General features: G+C 32.5%; 1 protein-coding gene across 1 annotated transcript in view; it reads left to right on the top strand.

The window, feature by feature from the left end:
• The window catches only part of CDH10 (cadherin 10), a 134624-nt gene that overhangs the window by 74719 nt on the left and 36406 nt on the right, over positions 1–23499 (top strand). The window contains exons 3-5 of the mRNA XM_024578482.3: positions 18701–18995; positions 20269–20388; positions 20817–20984. Of these exons, the coding sequence (XP_024434250.2) occupies positions 18701–18995; positions 20269–20388; positions 20817–20984 (583 nt within the window). The remainder of the gene's footprint in view (positions 1–18700; positions 18996–20268; positions 20389–20816; positions 20985–23499) is intronic.

The raw sequence follows: 23499 nt of genomic DNA, 5'->3' as shown, positions 1-23499 counted from the left end.
TTAGTATTAAATAATATTTTATTGTCTGGATGCACCATTAACCATTCACTCATGGAAAGGTATCTTAGTTGCTTCCAGGCTTTGGCAGTTAGTTATAAATAAAGCTGCTATAAACATCCATGTGCAGCTTATTGTGTGGACTTTAGTTCTTTCAGCTCCTTTGGGTAAATACCTAGGAGCACCATTGCTGGATCATATGGTAAAAGTATGTTTAACTTTGTAAGAAACCTTCAAACTGTCCTCCAAGTGGCTATGCCAGTTTGCATCCCCGCTGGCCATGAATGAGGATTCTTATTGCTGCACAACTTTGCCAGCAAGGGTGCAGTTAGTGTTCCAGGCCTGGGGCATTTGAATAGGTGTGTAATGGTAACACACTGTTATTTGAATTTGCATTTTCCTGGTAACATTGATGGTAGAGGTTTTTTTTTTATGTGCTTATTTTCCATCTTCATATTTTAAGAGTCCTTGGTACATTTTGGATAACAGTCCTGAATCAGTGTCTTTACAAATATTTTCTATTTTGCAGCCTATATTCTCATTCTTTTTCTGTTGTCTTTGGCAAAGCAGGAGATTTTGACTTTAATGACGTCTAGTTTACCAATTCTTTCTTTTATGGATAATGCTTTTGATTTGTGTATGTCATTTGCATAACCAAGGTTTGCTCTAGGTTTTCTCCTGTGCTATCTCTCAGGAGTTTTTAGTTTTGCATTTGCTGTTTAAGTCTGTGATCCATTTGAGAAAATGCAAATCTGCACCTAATTAGTTAAGTAACTAATACATAACATGAAATTTTGTTAATCCCTGAAATTTCTATTTTCAAATCGATGTCTCCTGTTCCAGTTATGTTTTTGCCCATATATAAAGTAACATTTGCACTGTGTAAAAATGAAATATGTGTAACACTTTTAAACATTAAGTAATAAACGTAATATTAATGACCATTTATTGAGGGCATAGTGTGTGCCCGTTATTGCTAGACACTGGAGATGCTGTAATTTACACAACAATATTGCAATACAAAGATTGCCATTCCTACTTTACCAAGAGGAAGAAACTAAAACTTAGAGAAGGTAGTTGTTATATCTAGTTACTTAGCTCTTAAATTATTAAACAGCTAGGATTCAAATGTAGTACCAGGAAACTTTAATTATTTCACTATGGTATCCTAGCATATTAGTAAATAGATGTAAAACATCCCAGAGAAAGCATAACTTTTCTTTATTTTATTTTTGTGGGGAGTATTCTTATTGGGTACATAATCTATCAGCAATACATTTTGACCTGAAATTCCTTTACTCTTAAAATACTGACAACCATTTGTAAAGAACCTTAAATTTTAAACTTCTGTACATGTTAGCAGCCAAATTCTTTGAAACCATGATTTAATTGCTCAGTCTTAGTTTCCATATTTTTAAAGAAAATAATAACATCTATTCATGCAAGTTGTAATTTTGGAAATCAAAATTAGATGATGAATATGCAAACTGTTTAAAACCTATCAGGCCCCACCTAAATACACAGCAATATTACAGTTTGGGGCACACTTCAATGAAAAAATACAGTAGCTTCTAACAAAAGCATATTTAGTTCAATGCAGTTTTAACTATGTAAATGAAAAGAGGAATCTAAAGGAAACACTCAGAAATGGAAGTGGCTGCACAGGTAATAATTAAGTGTTGGCCATGTACTATGTTGATGGTTGGACTTCTTTATAAGCCTATCTTCCTGCTGACCTGTTTAATATGCCAGAATCTTGCAAGCAAAAGGAAATGCATAGAACATTCAAGCACACACATTCAAACACACGCATTTACTCATATAACACACACGGCATTGGAAATATTTCCAAATGAAACATCCTTACCTTATTGTAATTTAGTCAAGAGAAAGTAAAATCTTGCTTTTAGTTGGGCTTGGGAAGCTGGGATCATGGATTTACCTACTTAAAATCATCCAAAAAGTGTGAAGTTCAAGGCAAAACACAAATAATCAGATGTTCACAAATTTGGAGATAAAGTAATGAAAACTAATAAGTCATTTAAGAGCAATGACATGAAAATAGCAAAGTATAAAAAAAAATCACACTTTAAAATATGGCAAGTATGCTATACATTTAATTTGTCTCTGGCCAAAGAAGTGTACCGAGTGAAATCTGGCCTAAAATAAACTGATTTTTTTTTCATTTTAATCAGTTAAAGAGGTCTAAGTAAAAATTTTTATTCTCTATATTTTTGAATAGCAATTTCAAGTAGATTGTAATGTTTATTTTTCATGAAATTTGGACTTCGCTCTCAAATATTTATTTGAAACCTGTTTTTTTTTCCTTTAAACCTCATCAACTACTGTTTTAACCTGTTTTATTGTTAGGTGCCGCCACTTGTTATAATATTTAACTACAAATTTGCTTTTATTAAGAATATTGTTTTGTCTTTCCTAACCAGTATATGGTTTCAGTTAGACAGAAACCTTTTAAGTTTTCTCTGTCGATAAACACATTTTTTAAGTTAAAGAAAATACTGTAGTGTGAATTCATCCAATGGCGAGATGTCTAAAGGAAGCATTGTTCTGAAATTGATCGAGGATGAACATACGTATACTGCAGCTATGCATTAGGTTGTTTTGAAAAAAGTAATTTATTAAAAAAAAATATTTATGTCCCCAGACATACATTTGTATACAAAAATTGGGAGCCAAAAATGTCACAAACTAACAAATTTCAACTGATGTCTGTGCATTGCTCCTGTTGTCTGTGATACACAACCTGGCTGAAGAAGGTTGGTAGGACGATCTGCGTGATAAGTAAGGTGGTCACCGCCCATTTTCTTTACCTGTTTATTTCTACCAAACATGGGGGAATTAATTCTTTCGAAACCTGTTTCTTAATGGCATATTTATTTGTGTGAACTAATTAATAAAACAAACTAGAGAAACAGTGTTTGTATGTTTTATGGGAAGAATTGCCCTTGTAAAAAGGCTGGTTAAAACAAATAATTTATATGTGGCAGACCCTCTCTTCCAGACACCACGCCACCCAGGGTAAAAATGTTTGCTTTTAAAGAATATGATTTGTTTCAAAATCAATAAAACATTAAAATAAAATTGTTGAATGAGATAAGACTAAACTCATGAGAATATATGCTAGACTTTAAACCACACAGTCATAATATATTTCAGTAACTAATATGAAATATTACATTTCATATTGGCAGGTCACAGCAGGGTAAAAACAAAGACTTCTCCATCACTGAACACTTGATTTTGACACAGCATATGTGCTAAGTGCTTGTCGGACCAAACTGACATAAACTATAATAATCTGGATATCTTCTCTTACAATATTCTTTGATTTTTTTATTCTTTGTTCCTTTTCTCTTTCAGTTTTTATACTGTCATCTCATGTCTTGACTCTGACCTTTTTTTTCTTTTCATTTCAAAAGTATACCCTGAAAAAGGCCATGAATTTTAATATCTCTTAAAATATATACTTACTCCCTTTAGAATTGAATACAGTTTTCTATATGTCTGGTCATCTAAAATAATAATATAGTTTTCTAAATTAATCTCCTATACTAGTTATGGTTTTTCAAACTTCCATTCCAGTAAATTATTACTTCACTAATTTCTTATAATTATTTTGTCATAATGTCCTTGCTTCCTAAATATAAATAATAGTTTATAAGAATATTTGAAATTCTGAATGTTCTGTAAAATTCAGAATCCCAACCACAGCTTATAATAATGTACAGCTAAATAAATTTAATAATGTAAATTCTGTATGTAATTTCTGTAAAGCCAAATATTCTGAAATTATAAAATATAATAGCTTTGTATTAAACAACCTCAATTTTAAAAATTTTCCCTATAACTTAGGTAATCATCAACATTTACTTTCTGAAAATCTTACAGATTCTCAACACTTAAATGATCGTAGGTTTATAATATACTTACTTTATTACTCCCTGTTTAAAAACATTGTCTTTTCCTTTTTCTTATGGTTATTTTGCTTGGTATCACATAAAATTATAGTAGGCCCAGAGTATTTTTATACATTTGTCTTGTTTCTAAAAACTTGAATTTTAGGGGTGGGTACAGTTTCAAGCAAATATATAAAATTTCTGTAGTGATTTCTCAAAGGAGTTAGAAACAAATTCAATTAATGCCTGAGAAAACTGATATGCATCATTTGTTGCATCTTCAAACCATTCTATTCAACTTATTTTGTTTAGTGACTACGCCAAATTTTAAGTAACTGTTAAGTTTAGTGGGGATGTTTAGTTGAATTATCATCAGTGGCTGCAGAAACTAAGTATTTGTTCTCATAGACAGAAACAGTTAGCGACAACCTGTTTTTCTTTTTCCTAACTGAATGAAAATTCATCTCATTTTCTTCTCTCTTAACTTATGATTAAGGAATGCAATCAAACAACTTAGCTGAAAATCAAATTAAGCTATTGAATTTTAGTGGCGTATTGCCTTTGTATTTATGTAAAGAGAATCACTAATAAAATTAAGCATAAAATTATGTGGAAATACATTGAACTCTTATTTTCAACAGCAGGTGTTCTATTTTACTAAAAACAGAATGGATAAACATTTAAAAGGACCAAAAGGAAAATAAGTATAACTTTAAGGGTGTTAGAACAGGAGAAAAATATCAAGACTTTCATTGTTAACAATAAAGTCAAATCACAGGTAATGCAGAAAAAGCCAAAAACTTTCAACTTAAAAGATTGTTAAGGTAGTATCAGTAGTAAATAGGAAGCATCAGAATTGAAGTGTAAAAAGTAAATACAGAAAAAAAGGAATGGATTTTAATAACCCTACTTTTATCTGTTTTCAGATTGTAGAGTATAGTACTAACAGCAGTGAAAGCCATAGGCTCCCCCTCAGCATGTTACCACCCCATGTGCACATCAACAATTTTCACAGAATTCAGGCAATGGAAATGAGGTGGCTTGGGCAAATTTGAAGAGAGTACTTTTAAATATAATTTATAGTTATGATATTTTAAAATACTGAAAAGTCATGGGAATAATATTGATCAACTTTGTTTCAAAATCATTTTGAATATCTGAGTATGTATAAAATATTTTTGTGAATAACTCTAGAAAACAAGTAAATGTATAATAATTATCAATATGTAATAATAAAGAAAATGTTATGTTCAATTAATTTCCTTATACGCTGTCATATACACTGTCACACATTGGTCTGTATTATAAATATATTACCAGTAAATATTTATTTTAAATTACCTTTTCCAATTGTATAGCCATTACACTTAAAGAATCACCCAGGCAATTACCATTTAATGGTTAGTTAAAAATTCTTGTTTTCCCTGGCTGGTGTGGCTGAGTGGATTGAGTGCCAGACTGCAATTCAAAGGGTCACTGGTTCAATTCCCACTCAGGACACATGCCTGTGTTGCTACCCAGGTTCCCAGTATGGGGCACGTGAGAAGCAACCACATACTCAAGTTTCTCTACCTCTCTTTCTCCCTCCTTTCCCCTCTGTAAAAATAAATAAATAAAATCTGTAAAACAAAAACAAAAACAAATTGTTTAATCAGTAGTAGTAAAGGGAACTTTGATATATTTTTCAGTAAGGATGAAGTTTATAAAGTGAGTTTAATTAAACCTTATAAAATAAGTCCTTTTTTGGTGTGTCTTTAGTTTTATTTTTTTTTTTATTTTTAAAAATATATTTAAATTACAGTTTATGTTCATTGTTATTTTGTATTAGTTTCAGGTATACAAAATACTGAGTAGACAATCATACCTTACAAAGTGTTACCCCCAGTATTTCCAGTACCCACCTGGCACCGTACATGGTTATTACAACATTGTTGACTCTATTTCCTGTGCTGTACTAAAAAGAAGTTCTTTTGAATTAATTGTGCAAAGCAATTACATTCTATAGATTTTAAATATCCTTGAAATTTAGAGATTTTACAGCAAAAAATATAAATTAACACAGTCTTCACACTTATATTTTATAATTTAAATTAAGCCACAATTATTTGGAGAGCAATTAGAGCTACAATTTCAACTTAACTTAGTACAATTGCATCATTTTTTAAAGAATATCTGTTTCCTTCAATTTGGTAACCCAATAACTTTTGTTTATTTCCTTTCCCACCTGAAAAAGAAGAAAAAATATATATGTATGTATGTATGTGTATATACATATATACATATAATCATATATATATGATTAGTAGCACAGGGAACAAACCGATGAGACTTCAGATGAACAAAAATCAAAAATTATGGAGACTTTATGGTCACTTAACTTAAAATGGAATGGGTCCCTGGGATAGCTACACCAACCCCAGAGCAAAAGTAGACGTTAAGAGTAGTATAGAAATAAGCTGAGATGGAAGTATTATTTTCAACTTTAATTTGGACTCATTGGTTTAGTTTACTTTCTCCTCAACAATCATCTGTATTGATTGGCTTCTCCTTCCTACCTCCCTATCTGCTAACAGCATGAGGAAAATATTCAATCAAATATTTTTCTGAAAGAGATTATGGCTCTCAAGTTGGGTATTGCTAATACCAGCACATGTGCATTACAGTGGAGGTGGGACCGCATTACCTTCACATTTCCCCCTTGCACAATTTATTCTGAAGTTTCAACTCCGATATATAGATTCTATTCTTGTTGGGAGACAATTTTTAATTTCTCACATGTTTTCACTTATAGATATTAACAACCAACTTGCTTAGATTAAATTACATTCCAGAATAGTAAAATAGAAACTAGCTGACTACCCAGTGATATTCCAGCGTAGTGGAGCCCTCATGAAGATTTGCTTCTATTCCAGAGAAATAAAGGTTATGACAGAAATTCCCTCGGGGGTTTCCCAGACCCAGCGTCTCCCAGCTGTGACACAGCCACATGTACACAGTGAGTCTGGGATGCTGCATCACCCCCTTGATCCTTGGGGAACACGGGAAACTGATACAGACATGAAGCTCAGGCCATCTGCTCTGATTAGCCTAGTAAACTGCCTGCATCTGTTTGGGTTCAGTGTGTCTTTAGTGGCCAAACCTAGGGAAGTGTGGCAAGCCAGCCTGGCAGCTGCCATCACATCACGCACTATTTAGAGCCTGCTTGGTGATCCTGTTTGAACGGTGCGCAGTCCTCGTGGCCACTTAATGGACAAGCTTGTAGGGAAGGAGAAAAATCACTTAAGCCTCTAATGGACCTTTTCCACAAATGTGAAGGGCTAACAAAATGTCACTAACACTTTAGAAAATCTCACAGCACAAAAAAAGAAACACCTCATTTAATAAATAGAGCATTACTCTCTGAAGTACAAGAAATAAGTCACACTGAGTAAAGAACTTTATAGTAACTAAATTGCAATTTCTAAGAGAATAAAAATGTAGGACATTTTTATAAAAAGAATCATTTGAAACATGTATTTTATTTTAGATGATATATAGTCAAAGCAAATTTTAAAAGGGGTGAAATAGACAAAAGAGTCAAAAATAAATCCAGATATCTAATAAACTTCTAACAGAAAACCTAGAAAAAGGGAAAGGAAGAGTGAGAGGGAAGGAGAGAGAGAGAGAGACGTTAAGATCAAACCAGAAAGTGCTCAGTAGTCAAATATAAAACCTCTCAATATTTTTTCTGCAGATGAGGAGACATCAAATGATCAAATGGGAAGGACTCCATAAAACATAAAAATGAAGGAGCTTAATTTGTACAATTATTTTTATGAGATTTTTAAAACCACAAGTATAAGATCTCCAGTATAAATATACACAGAAAATCATTTTTAACATAATCAAATGAAAATCAGATTCTGACTAGAAATCTTTGACAAATTGGGTGTTAGAAGAAAATAGAACAATTTCTAAAATTTTCTGAGGAAAAATTATTTGAAACAAAACATCATATATCCAATTAAATTACCAATCAAAACATTTGAATAAATCTGTTGTATAAGTCATAGAGAAAAACACAAAGGAAAAAGCAATTTGAAAGAATTAGAGAATATGAATAGAAAAAAAAACTCAGAACACCTTCCACAGGCATACAAGATAAGTGTATGTTAGTATAGAATTCAATATTAATTTATATGTGTTACACTAGAAAAAAATGGATTGCTTTTCTGGTTAACAGAAGTTTGTCATTGTTGCCAAACACCACAAATATAATGACTTACCACGAAACAATAATTTCATTATTTGCCACGGTCTCTTTCTCTCGGTCACCTCTCTCTCTCTCCCCCTTTCCCCTCCAGCTGCCTGCTGGGACTGCTGGGAAGCTGAGAGCCTCAGACCAGCTGGGCAGTTTACGCAGTGGCCAAGGGCTGTAGTCCCAGTGCTTTAGCTCACTAAGGCAGAAGTCTCCTAACTTTTTTTGACCCAGCCTCAAAAAATTTCACAGCATCATTTTAGCTACATTTTTCCATTACAAAAGATTCCAGGGAAAAGGAATTGAATTCCACCTCTCAGTGGGGATTCCAGGGAAGTAGAGCTCTTCCTCTTGATTAGATGATCACAAGTTAGAGGCAGAAACTATAGAGTGGAAATATTGTTGAAACAACCTGTGGAAATACTATCTGCTAGTTTAAAAAGATAAATTTACAACCTGGCTGGTGTGGCTCAGTGGATTGAGCGCCGGCCTGCGAACCAAAAAGATAAATTTACAGAGAAAAAATGTTTTTGGTATTTAAAGAGATGATGCTAAATATAAAAATCCCAGTAGGTGTCATGGAAAATAGCATTGGAATCATTACCTAGAAATTAAAGCAAGAAAACAAAGGTGGACAATTTGCAGTAAGGAACAATGATATTACAAGGAAAAACAATAAGGAACAATGTCTGAATAATAAGAGTTTCAGAACAAGAAAAAAAATGCAGGAGACAAATTATCAATGAAAAATGCATTAGAATGTCCCAGAAGAAAAGATATGAGATTGCAGAATGAAGGGCCTGGTGAGTATCCTGCAATTTTGATAGAAATATAAACACCAAGGAACAACACCATAAATTTTAAGGAATCTGAATAAAGAAAATATTCTACAAGCTCACAGAGAAAAACAAATCCATGGGTACTATACAAAGATCAGACATCAGAAAGACTATAGATTTCTTAATAACAATATTAATAAGAAGGTGATAGAGTAGCATATCCCATATTCTCAAAAAATAATATCCAGTTGTGACTTCCTTGCCCAATAAAAGAATATATGTATATCCAGTATTTGGATATCAGATAAAAATCAAAGAATAACAAATAAAAAAGAGAAAAAAACATGCTGGAGTTTGGAGAGGCATGGATTGTTGTGAAGAAGAACAGAAGCTAAGAGCTATAAATACAGTTTGAATCTCAGAAAGTCCCTTTGGAAGATGTCAGAGGCTCTGGAAGATTGTCTTCACAAAGGATGAAACCATTTAACTTCAGCAGCGTGGAAGAAGTTCAGGCCGTTGTGGAAGAGTTTGTGGTTTAATGTAAACTAAGGAATGAAAGCTCAGAAGGCTAAGAATTTGGCCATCCGTAGACTAATAATTCAACACATGTCTTATGAGAAACATGGCATCTGAGGACCTCCATTTCTTCAATATTTTCATTCCAACTCAACGTGAACTCTAATTTTTTTCCTCATTTCTTTTTCTTGCTCTCTTTTGGACAGTCACATATCCTTACCTCCAAGACCAGGCCCAAATGGCAAATTCCCCTACAGAAAGAGCAAGTGTCAATCCACTTTACATTTGTATAATTCTGTCCTCCCAGGTCTTAGTTCTTTTAGTTCCTGGTTTACACAGCAATTTATACTTGAGAGTATGATTTTTTTTGTTTTGTAATCCTTCTGGCTGTTCTATAGGTTGTCAGTGACAATATTGTTCTGCTATTATTTCCTATCTTATCATAATCTTAAGATAAATTGCAGATGTCTACAATGACATCACATAGTTTCAGAGACAAATTTATATTTATATTTCTATCTCTTGCTACTAATGAAAAAATTAAATTTGTATGATATTCATGTGGATACATTCCACTGAATCAATTTCATAGTTAACTGGAATTTCTATCTAACTTGCAGCCCCAATCTTCTTTAATATGAAAATGTTTTTTAAAAGTACATTTATATTTATAATCTAGCATGACCAATGCCTACTTTTTATATAGACTTCTAGTTCCGTTTCTTAATCCAAAATTCTTAGTTTTTCCAAAGAAATAGTACAAAATGAGCTCTTTATTTCTCATGTCTGTTGCATTTGACTTTGCTATCTATTTGTCCACAAATAAATGTGTACTGTGAAAAGTTAGGAGTCCAAAAGAATAGAACATTTGATTCTTAACATCAACAGAAATATATTTGTAGCTCCACAATAACATAAAAATAATAGTTCAAAATCTGTGTAGGTGTTATACAATTATATGTGTATATACATATTCATACAAAACACACAAATTAGAATTGGGGCACAAAGCTAAGAGGGGTCAATGTAGCCTTGCAAAGGTATTTGAAAAAGGACTTCATGTAGGATGTTTATAGATGAGTAAGCATTTGCAAGGTAGATAAATCAAGACCATGGGAAGGACATAAGTTGTACAGGCATGATATTGTCTGATAAGTTTGGGGAATAGGTCTCATAATTTAATGACGGTATGAATGTCTCTCAGGCAAATGAGCAATCTTGTTTTTGACGAGGACATTTTCTTGATTTTTCCCCTTTTTTTTCTGTATGGAAAAACATAGAAAGTCAACCTAAACTAGGGACTTTTTAGAAATCTAGTGGTCTATGGCTATATTTCAGAGGGTATTTGAACTTCCTGATATCACATGAAACATTATATTTTACACACAGACAACACACACATGCACACATTTTTTCTAGATAGTGTTCATACCCCTTGTTTGGATTCTCATTTTAGCCAGCTCTTCAAAATTACAGTTAATGTAAAGATTGAAACTTCTTTTAATTTTTCTCTTCCTTTGCCATACCCTTAGAGAGAGCAGGCAACTGCGTGGTCCTTCTCCTTTGGGCATCCAATTGTGTACTTTTCACTCAATGGCTTTCAAGATAGGAGTCCAACAGCTTCAAATACTGTCTGTGTAGCAATAATCTCTAAAACTTGTAAGTCCTAAAATACCATCACTCTCTTCAATTTAGTTTAGTTTAGTTCAATCCAGTTCAAGAAATGTTTATTCAAATAAACTCTTTCAATAAATACTTATCCCTAACCATCTTTCTTTCATATCTTCTATCACCGTACCTTTCATGGCAAAAAGGAAGAAGGAAAGATTCTCAGCTGCCTCCGTAGCCCACAGAAAAGAGGTGATCAGTCATGCTTTCATCTCTAATTTTGTTCACCTTATTGTTCAAAATAAATCTCTTGGTTTTAAATATTTTGCATTTACTCAACAACTTTTTAGACATGAATTTACATATATTCTTATATTTTAAATTCAAGCTACTTAAGAAGACGTCTTGAAGTTTGGGGGAAAACAGATGTAATAAAATATTCAATGTCATTTTCAATCCCCATGGGGATACTTGATATAATTTAGTGATTTTCAAAACTGTAAGAAAGAAGATGTTGGACTTCTAGAAGAATATAAACTTTCTCTAAAATATTTCCCCAAAAACTCTCTTTTGAAAGGATAAATTAATCATTAGAAAGAATGTTTCTATTGTGTTTTATGCATACCACTTAAGGTCTTGAAGCATACAATGCATTTAAAAAAAAAGTCTATGAAAAACTTAAATAATTTCCTTCAGTGTAATCTTGGTATCTTTACAGTACAAGTAAAGAATTGTGCCCTCTTGAGACACTTTTAAGATGTGAGTCAGCAGCATTTCTAGCAGGTGATGTTTTCTTGAATTTTTATAGCACTCTGTAAAGAAATCTGACCTGTTATAAGGTCTTGCACAATCCCTGATGTCTTCAAAGGGTTCCCTGGATACTCTAGGAGAATCTCAGTCTGAACTCACCAGTCAGGGAGGCAAACTTTCAGTTGTCTGCACTCTTTGGAAGACCAAATGGGAAGAGGAATTCCTAATTATTAAATCTAGATCCCGCTAAGGTTTATCCTCTTGGAAGAGATGTCTAGAGAACTCTTTCAAATGTGGAAAATAAATCACTTATTTTTTTTAAAGATTTTATTTATTTATTTTTATAGAGGGGTAGGGAGGGAAAAAGGGAGAGAAACATCAATGTGTAGTTGCCTCTTGCACGCCTCCCACCAGGGACCTGGCCAACAACCCCAGGCATGTGCCCTGACTGGGAATAGAACCAGCGACCCTTTGGTTCGCAGGCTGGCACTCAGTCCACTGAGCCACACTAGTCAGGGCTAAATCACTTAATTTTGGGGCCAGACCTTAAGCTATGTAGACTTCATTGTCTATCCATTGTTTAATCTTCTATGTTTTCTTCTGGAGCCAGAAAGAAAGTGTTTGGGAAAGGATTTATCAATTTAAATCATATATAGAGGGTATTCTTAGATTATCATAATTGTTTTTACAATCCATTCCATTGTTAAACTTTATTTTCCCCATTTCTACTTTCGAAGGAAAATAATGATGTTATTTGGATTCATACAATTTAGTCTATTATTTTCTATGTTATTAAAATAATGCTCATTCTTCTCTGTAAGCTTCATACACTTCATCTTAAGGTGTGTTATCGCGTTTTCCTTATTTCCTCAGTCTCAACAAAATGAGTAACTACTATTGACTTTGGCCAGATTGTGTTTACATGCTTTAACATGCCTTCAGCTGCCTCCTGATGCTGGGCCATCTTCACTGATATTTCTTATTGTTTGTAAATTTAAAGTTATTTAATTTAATGTCTTATTTTCCACTTGATGTTATCTTACCAGAGCAATAAGAGCAAAATGCTAATGATGATGCTACTGGAATAGCATAGCATATTTGCTGCAATCTGGACTTTTTAAACAAATATAAAATTTATTGGCTGTTTGGAAGAACAGCAGGCATAAAATTATAACTGTTCATTAGTAAATCTATTTAACAATTTCTTAATCTTTTAAGTCAATGAACACACTCAAAAATGCAAAATTGTTAAATCAGAAAATGAATGTTATAGTCCTTGTGATTTATTCATCATCAAAGATCTAGTTCAACAGTTAAAAACATAATTATCATATAATTCTACTAATATAATTCTAATTTTCTCTAGAAACTTTTTCCAGTTTCTGAAGTATAACCAAATATGAACAATTACCACTATCCATTAGGCATCAATATTCTGAATGAGGAAGAACCTCACACAAAAATATGTTCTTCTGAACTAGTAATTGGACTTCTATAGGCAGAAGTGACAAATAGAGTTTTTCACTTTTTAAACTTGCTTTTCATTTTTCTTCTGGACAGGATGAAAATATAATGTAACATTTTTATGTTATCCTTTTATCCTTTATTTTATGTTATCCTTTTATCCTTTATTACTAAAAGGTTATCCTTTTAGTAATAAATTGCATAAATTCCCTGTACTTCACAAACAGATTAAAAGAAGTCCTCACTGAATGTGAGAAACTGAAAATAAAAATGAATGAACTGATATTAAGAGCTCAAGTTTTCACCAACATAGTACTTATCCTGAAATGTTTTCTTACTTTAACTTCTGTGAGTTAAAGGATACGTTGGATCTCAGTTTCTTCCTCTATTCTAAAAATTAAAAAAAAAAATTAAGAGGACCTTAAACCAGGTAAGCCACAAGATCACTTTTAGATTATAAAAGTTAGTTTTAGACAAATCTTAAGATGCGTGCTTGACATGAAATGTTGTAAAAATAGCAGAAACCTGCTGCATGTCAAATTACCAGACTTTCATTAAATTATCTGCATTTTAAAAATATCTTTAAATTAAGTGGATTGTTTAGTTTTAATTATTAAGCTCCTCAACAGAAGCAGTGAGTTATAATTAACCACATCTAAAGAAAAAGTGAAATAGTAGGAAATGCCTTTTAAATGTGCAGTGCAGAGCCCGCTGTTCTGTTTTCATTAATGTCTTGTATCTTACCATGTCCTTTATCTGCTTGTGAATTTACAAGGAACATAGCAGGTTGTGAATTTTTAATAGGTTTTCCTCAAGGAAAGAAAAGGTCAGTATTAACATAAAATTCTTCTTAAAGATTTGTGACACAAATGTTTCACACCAAAGAACAGGTGTTACTGAGGAACTAAAGCCTCAATAATCTGACATTTTTCTCCATTTAAAGAAAACTTAATGCCTCACATAATAAAATAGCACAAGGTCAAATCAATAGAAAAGTTATTTCAAAGTAGATGCTGTAAGTTATTTGACACATAATCCATAATCCTACTTCTCAGTCATAGGTAACACTGATTTTACTCAATTAAATGTTTAATAAATCCACGTATTGGTAACTAACATCCAAATAAAGAAGTGAAGATTAGCAAAAAAGAGACAATTGTTAGTACTAAACACTCATCTGATAATTACTTAGTATATGAGTTAAAATAAATAAAATTCTATCAACACACAAGAAAAGAAGAATAGAAAAAAAAATACCAGGGTAAGGGTGAAAAAAGTATACAAAGGAAGAAATAATTAAAGTAATAAAAATAAACTTAAAAAGAAGTGGGGGAGCTTAGGTAAGAGACTTTAATTAAAGGACTTTGTCCATTGTTCTTTTTCTTTGACTGTGAAGAAATCATCAATATCAGCATAGGTTACCTGTTATTAGTTCTTGTCTCCGAACTATTTCATTTTGAGGAAGGAGCAACTCCCCTAATCTCATGAGGTCTAGAAGTCCATCTCTCTGTCTTAGAGTTGCTATTTGTTTTACTTGTTCATTTCTCAAATATCTATACTTAATAAGAGGTTTGGTAAACATAAGCTAATGGCAAAGTGCCCAAACATGGTTTTTGGCTTTTTATTCTAGCGTTCATGGTCTTATTTCCCTCTGTAAGGGAAAAAAAAACCAAAAACCACTTTTATGTAACCTCTAGTTCAAGAAAACCTTATTGTAAGTTTGGGTTTTTTGGACCAAAACTTACAAATTCATAGGTCTAACTATTGTTCTTAGTTATGAGAAGGTAGGAACCTTTTTATTTCGTATTCTCAAAACCACAGTTCAACTTCCAGTCCTCATCTTTTTGCTTCCCTAATACCATGTTCAATTTTCTAATTCAACAGAAACTCCCAAGATGTGAGATTTAATTTTCACTCTATAGTATAAGTGAAGATAAAAATCCTGCTGTGATTCGTATTCCGAAACTGAGCAGTGTTAAAATTAAAACCTCAATACTAACAACAATTTTTAGTATGATTAACTGATTAAAGTAACGAAGCTGGTGTTGATTCCCATCTTGCCTTATTTTCTTTCTACTTCAAGTCTGTGTTCTATATTAATCCAATATTTCCCAATGAGGTGTACAATTTGGAAATGCAAGAAAATTCCCAAGTTTAAACCTCTTATTATTTATCAAGTAATTTAGGTGTTACATACTTAAGAAACCCTCACTGGCTTCTGTGGGCTAGTTTATGGGTTGTCTTGTGAATTACCATTATATAGTGTTTGAATCTTTCATAGCACTAGAATGGAATTGTTGATTGTTTTAGATGTACCTGATACTTATAAGAGTAAGCAAATATTTCTCAATTAAAATTGTTGAAAGAATAGACATTAAGCATCAGAACTGGCTGCTACAAACCACAAATTTATATGATTGAATGATTAATACTGGGTTGGCCAAAAAGTTTGTGTGGTTTTATTTCCACAAAATAAAACACATATCTTTCACTTTCACCAATAACTGTATTGACTTGGAAATTTTGAGTATTTCAGCTATGTTCCACATGTTATAATGTTGGTTGTTCTCAGTTAATATCTTGATGTCATAGCAATCAGCTTTGACTGGTCTATTGATGGTGGAGCATAGTCCAGCGAGAAATCTCTAACACAAAACTTCACAAAACACCTTCACAAACCACTTTTGACTTGTTCGATCAGTCACAGCACCTTCTCCTACACTACACCAATCTTTTTTATTTTTATGTTTCAGTTGTATATTTGCTTTTTAAATTTATTTATTTATTCCTTTAAAGATTTTACTTGTTTATTTGTTAGCAAGGGGAAGGGAGAGAGAAGAGGGAGGGAAACATCAGTGTGGTTGTCTATCATGCTCCCCCTACTGGGGACCTGGTCTGCAACCCAGGCATGTGTCCTGATTGGGAATCAAACCAGCCTCCCTTTGGTTCACAGGCTGGCACTCAATCCACTGAGCCATACCAGCCAGGGTCCATTTTTACTTTTCTTGAAATAAGAAAGCATAATATGTCCCAAATGTTGCTTGTTTTCTTTCATCTTCAATATTAAAATGACTAAACAAAAATTCACCAATTTTGATTTTTTTTTTTGAATGCATGCTGGTAGTTAAGCACAACTAAGTGCTATCAGAGCCATCTAAGGAAAAAAACAAATAAACTTTTGGGCCAACCCAACAATATCAGTAATCATTCTTGAACTATTTTGATTCCCAGACAGAGTAAGAAGTATGCAACACTTACGCCTGCCATTTGGAAAATTGCCACTATGATTCATATTCTTATAATTGGAAAGTTTCCCGGCAACTACATACAATTTTAGTTACTAAAAAGAATCAATCTTTTGACTTTTTGAGAACCTTTCCTTGTACAACACAGTTATAAGTTATTTCTCAGAGGTTTTAGTTAAAAGCAGCTGTTTCTGGAATTTCTCAACATTGCTTTGTTGTTTATGAATGGCAAAAAAAATGCTAAAAATTGTCGCCTGACTTTTTTTTCTTTGAAGTATGTATCCCTTTGGGGTTTTCTTTATCCATGATCTCTGTAGTAATGAGCTATTTGTCCAGAAATCATAAAAATGGAGTCTGATTGAAATTTGATCGCTAAATGCGAATTACTGCAAACCATTAACAAAAAAGTAGACTGCTTTTGAAGAACTAACAATACCAGTAATACAATATATTAGTCATATATATGTTTAAAATATGTATTTAATTTTAATAAATTTTAGTGTTTGTATAAAAATATTTTCATAGTTACAATCATTGACTAAGCTCCCATAAAGGAAACTTTCAAATGAAGAAACAAAATTCTATTTAAATTGGAAATAATCAATGTAATATTTTTACATATAATTAGATGAAAATGTTTGTTGATGTAGGTCATCTAGAGAACAAAAATCAAACCTATTTAGATAATATATCTCTATAACCTCTACAATTTTTTGTACAATTGAAAAATACATTCTCCAATGTTTAATTTTCTAAGCTACAGGTTAGTGTGCCTATTCTGATTTATTACTACATTTTATGTGAATATTAACAAAACATATTCACGATTATGTCTAAGTTATTATAAGTACTGTATAGAAATTGAGAAAATCTATACATTGTTTTTATATTTCTTATCTGAATAAAAAACAAAATAAAAACTTTTAATGTATAATTATTGCAAATAATCAAACTATGATCCTAGCATAGAAAATGTTTACGGTTGGATGATGCAACTAAACAGAAAGTTATAATTCTTGTGTTCTACAAAGCCGTGATGTGTCCCTCCCGTGACTGAGCCCGTCCCTTCAGGGTAAGAATTCCGTGGTAGGCAATGGAAAGACTGCACTTGAGATTCTTGGAACCCATTATCCCCTATCAAACATCCCTGAGTTTGCTTCTGCATCCATAGAGAGTCTATTTTCCAGGTCTGCTACCTGAAAGCCAGACTAGCCAACTGTTATATGCACCTCTAACCCTGAGGGTTGGCCTATTGGGCACCTGTTAAAAGAACAACATAGAGGGACTTGCCCATGACACATGGGCTCTTGGGCTAGCAGTGGCATTAGAATAAATTTTGTACTGGGTTGAGATGTCCACATGGATGCGATCAAAGCTCTCTGATATGATGACTTGATTCTGGAAGGTGGGTGTGGTGAGCATAGCCAGGGGGTAAGAAAAAGGCTTGTCCTGTGTTGCCTTATTCTTGCACAGAATTGTGGTTTGAGGTTGTTAAGAACACAGATTTGACTGATTTGTAGGAGGCTAGATACAACATATTTTACTTTATAGTTTATTAACTCAATTTATAATTTAAAAATATATAGAAAATTGTTTTGTGGACATCTACTTGTATTCTTGCTCTGAGCTCCACAAATAGATGTTGGACAGTCACTTTTATATGAACCCCAAATGATGCATGGTGTTTCTAACATATGAACTATGTTTCATACAACTTTGCCTCTCTTACCATTCTTAAGATATCACCACTACTCCTAATGGAAATACACTTAATGGAAATAAGTTTAGAGGAGATGAATTTCCTGCATAATATGAGAGCAAAATGATTTTCTACTCACAAAGAAAAGAGAGAAGCAATTTTTACACTGCACATTAAGACTGATGACTTATGTCTTTGACAAGACTTTTGCTTATGAAAAGTTATTTACTAAGTAAAGCAAAGGGGGGAACAGTGTTTGGTTTATTTTTATTACAATTTAGAATAAAAATCACCCTAATATGTGGAAGGCTAGACCTATTGTTTATGGTATATGGATGAGTGTGATCATACTTATTCAGCTCTCATTTCAAAAACTAAGATAACTGACCCCATTATTCAGCGATGGGACATGAGAGGCCTTTGTGAATTCTTTCAGCATTATGTACCTTTAGACATTATCATGGATAGACTCTTTTTTATTCCTCCAGCTTCATTCAGACCAAGATAAAGGAGATGGATCACTCAAATATATTTTATCTGGAGATGGAGCTGGTACTCTTTTTATTATTGATGAAAAAACAGGTGACATTCATGCGACACGAAGAATTGATAGGGAAGAAAAGGCCTTTTATACTCTACGTGCACAAGCTATTAACAGAAGAACTTTGAGGCCAGTGGAACCAGAGTCTGAGTTTGTGATAAAAATCCATGACATCAATGACAATGAGCCAACATTCCCAGAGGAAATTTATACAGCTAGCGTTCCTGAAATGTCCGTTGTAGGTAAGTTTATTTACAACAGTTATCATGGTATTCAAAAAGTATTAAAACATCAGGAAATTCTTAAAATATTATGATCAATTCATTAAAATCACCTCTGATTCCCTACTAAGAATACATACATAATTTTCTCATTTAGGATGTAAGAAAAAATGAGTGCATTTTCTAGTTCCTATGTATTTGTAAATCTTACAATACAAATGAAGTAGACACTTTCCTTAAAAATCCAAGAAAATACCATTTATCTCATTAGAAAACTATGGAAATATATTTTTGTAACATGCATTTAGATAATAGTGGGGTAATAGCTGCATATTTGTGACACCAAATACATTGTAAGTACATTTAGGACATAGGTATAATATAGAGTCTTTGCATAGATAGTCTAGTCATTTGCCTAGAGTTTGTTTGCGTTATCTCGACAAAATGCATGATGGAATTGATGAGATTACCCAATTATTTTTACATAGGCTGTATGATTTTTTATGAAATAAAGGATTATAAAAAACATCAGAAAGTAATGATAACAGTTTTAGAAATATATTTGGATTTAGTAAAGTAGATTCATTTCTCAAATGTGGGAGAAATTATATTAACCAATAAAACAACTGCAATTTTTTTTTTCTTATAACAGTTGTGATAGTAAATTTTCACCTCTGCATTTCTCAAATGCATTGTTCTGGGATTATTACTTAATATTTACTTCATTAAATCCCAAGGACTTTTGCCAGTTGCCTTATTATAAAGCCCTTTTAAATATCTTGAACTTTATTAAATAGCTTTTAATAGTTCATGGAACATGGGATCTTCTTGGATCATTTCTAAATTTAAACTTTAATCTATTCATAAAATCGTATTCTGGAGCAGATGTTAATTATTTTTATAGTTAATTAGTGGAGAGAGGGAAAGAGGGGCATACTTACTCCTTTGTGATTAGATAGATATGCCCTTTCTGTGAAACAAATCTATTATGTGAAAATGAATTTAAGTATCAAATCCGAGCATTTGTAAAAGTGACTGCATTTTTCATAATCTAGTAACTCAAGCATTATGTATTGCATGCTTAAAAATACACTTGTTAGGTAAGTAAATATGTAGTTGAATTCAGAGTTTACCTATAATAACTTTACATAAGATTTTCATCTACATTATCAATAAATGTTTCTTTAAGAGGTCATTATTAACGCCAAAAATCATTCAAGTCTTCCATGAAAACCAGTGCTTTTGCTCCTCCTTCTGGTACTGTGCAGAACTAAGCTGAATTTGGATACTTCAGGTACTTCTGTGGTGCAAGTCACAGCTACCGATGCCGATGACCCTTCCTATGGGAACAGCGCCAGAGTCATTTACAGCATTCTCCAAGGGCAGCCATATTTCTCCGTGGAGCCAGAAACAGGTCAGGAATCATGAATTGGTTTGTTAATTTAATAGTCTTTACGATCCTTATAAGTAGAAAAAACGGTGGGAAAATAAGCTCAAAACATTAACATTAACAGCCCCAGCAGAGTGATGATGCCACACGTGAGAGATTTACAGACTCAGTGCTGAATGATTGAGTGAGTTAATGTAAATATAGCTGTTTTTATGTTTTCCCATTGGCTTTAGGTCACTATACATCACATACAGTATTTTTTAGGAAATATAAAAACAACACAAATTGTAAAATGTATGCGTTGAATCACTTTTATAATTTCTAGACAATAACAATTCATAAAGAAAACATACATTTTTCAAAAGTCACTAGTTTTGACATGCAATTTGTGAGCTTAATCAATAATTGATATTTTAATGATGGCCACAAGTGTTTTTTATATTTTCTGCAAGGTATCATCCGGACTGCTTTACCGAACATGAACAGAGAAAACAGGGAGCAGTACCAAGTGGTGATCCAGGCCAAGGACATGGGCGGCCAGATGGGAGGCTTGTCAGGGACCACCACGGTGAACATCACGCTGACGGACGTCAACGACAACCCTCCGCGCTTCCCCCAGAGTAAGCTGCCTTTCAAGGTCTTTCTGCAGGGCAAGAGCTTTAGAGTGAAAAAAAAAGAACAGAAAAAAATATATCACTGTCAATTATTTAATTTAAAACAAGTTGAAAGTGTGCTACAAAAATGAAAAAAAATAGGTGTATATGCTGATGAATTCATTATTATTTGAAGATTAAAAACAATATTTCAGAAATTTTGTTCAGAAACAAGGAAATTACAAAACCTCTTCATATGTATACTTTTCATCTATAATTATAATCTAAAACTATTTCACTTAGCAAAAGAAAATAATGTATTATTGGAAACAAAGTAAGTCATAATTTGACAACGAATGTGTTTATTTCCACTTATAATTTAATAAGGAAGATTCTAACTTGAGGGTAATTTTTTTCAATAAACAATATAATTTGACATAGTAGAAAGGGCTACATAGAGAGAACTTTAAAAACTAATCAGACTTGCATTTAATATGTCTGTGTTTGGAGTAGCAATCATAAATAAAACATTTCATATCCCTATCTGTTTATAGATATATTTTGTGTTATAGAATTAACTTTCAAATTCTCAAAATAGATCATAAATAGGTTAAAAACCATTAATTTCTGACCTTATAACACATGTACTTTTTTTTTTTCTCACAATTTTGGTAGATGTGCAACTAGAGAGGATTCTGTTAGGTCTCAATGGACACTCCCAAGACTTAGCCAATTTCCTGGTAATCTAAAAGATCCTCTGCTCAAGTTGAAATTTCACATTGTTAGGAATGTGGCATAAAAATGTAGGCGTTCGTATGATCCATGTACTTAGTTTTTAGCATTTCCTGTGCGTTGATTTCTGAATCAATCCTCTAACTTTAGGTGGGCCTTTGTGACAAAGTATTAAATTTACACTTATTGTCATATTTACATTTTTACACAAAAGATCATTGCAGAGAAAATTATGGTCTAAGAATTCACTGTATTATTTAGACTCTTTATAAAGCATTTTACCTCTTTTTGTGCTATTGTTTTTCTAACTTCAAAGTTATTATTCCTAGTGCATTATTTGAAGTGAATTGGTTACAGTCATGTGTGTGGAAACATTGTAAAATCCAAGTAGAATTTTTTGGAGCGGACTAATCATATGCTTATGTGTTGCGATGATTATTTTGTTGGATGATTTAGGTTCCTGACCGTCAGGTCTGCTAGTGTGGTGCCTGGCCCAAAATACAGGGAGAAAGGTGTTTGCTTATGCTCCTCTCAAATAATGAGGTTTCAGCTCCAGTGACAATTACTATTGGCAGGGAAAAGGCAACCAATTGTTATCCTTTATAGTTGTTTCAGAACAGTTCTAAAGATGTGTCTGGTTACATCGAACTTAAATTTCACATTTTATATACCATATATTATATATATTTATGATTTATATGTCATACACATCTCATATATAAAATGTTCCTGACTGTATTTTAGTGTGTTATCAGTAGAATGAATATGAACGTCCAGGACAAGAAAACATAACTGACCAATTGCATATTCTACAATGACGCAAAATATTTTATCAATAATAAATGACCATTAAGAGGAGTACTGTATTTTAAGGGCTCAGGAACGTATACACACATGTGTCTTAAAGTCAGTCCATTTGAAAATGGTACACTTATTAGGCAAATTAGATTATAATTAAATTAAAAAATGGACATTTGAAAGTTAATATTACCTAATGAAAATATATTGTATTATTTTTATCTGGTACAACACCTTTATTAATTCATTCAATAATTATTATTTTTCCATTTGGTATCTGGTAGGAACATTATGCAAGCCCTGAAATAGAAATAATAATGATAATGATAATAAAGCATAATTTATATTTTCTGCATAGCATATTTATTGAGCCCCGTATCAAGTTATTTACTGACCTCCTTAATGTAATGAGACCAACCAATTCAGTTGAGTTTCGTGGTCTCAATTCTACAATGAGTGAAGAAGGGCCACGTTGCGAGTGGGTTCTTGTCAGTCCAACTCCAGATGTCCGGACCAGCACATTTACAGAAATTTCAGAGTATACTGTAACTTGTCTCGTTATTTTTTAGTTATAGATGGAAACTAATGTATGGATTTTTGTCTTCCCAATTACCTTTTCTTCTATGATATTTGCAACCATATCTTACTCTTGGGAACACTCAATCACAGCAATTAGAGTTACTTGATAATTTGTCATTTAACATCTGCAACACTAGTTTTAAACTTTAAACATAATTGCATTAACTAGCCAAGTTTTGGAGAGGGTCCTAGAGTTTATGAAGGCTTTCTCATGGGACATCGTTGAAATCTCACATTGTTATTTTTATTATACCCGGTGCATGGAAGAAGTAAAGGAGGTTCAGAGAGGAAATGATAACGAAAACAAATCAGTGCTGCTTTATAGAAATATACTACACACCAAAAGCATGTGCCACAGATGCAGTTTTAAAATTTCTATCAGGTGTGCATTAAAAAAAAATTAAAGCAGAGGATATTTATTTAAATATTATAT

The sequence above is a fragment of the Desmodus rotundus genome, chromosome 1 (assembly GCF_022682495.2).
Source record: "Desmodus rotundus isolate HL8 chromosome 1, HLdesRot8A.1, whole genome shotgun sequence".
NCBI classification, from domain to species: domain Eukaryota; kingdom Metazoa; phylum Chordata; class Mammalia; order Chiroptera; family Phyllostomidae; genus Desmodus; species Desmodus rotundus.
Note: the sequence above shows the minus strand (reverse complement) of the source record. Positions and strands in the feature narration are given on the sequence as shown.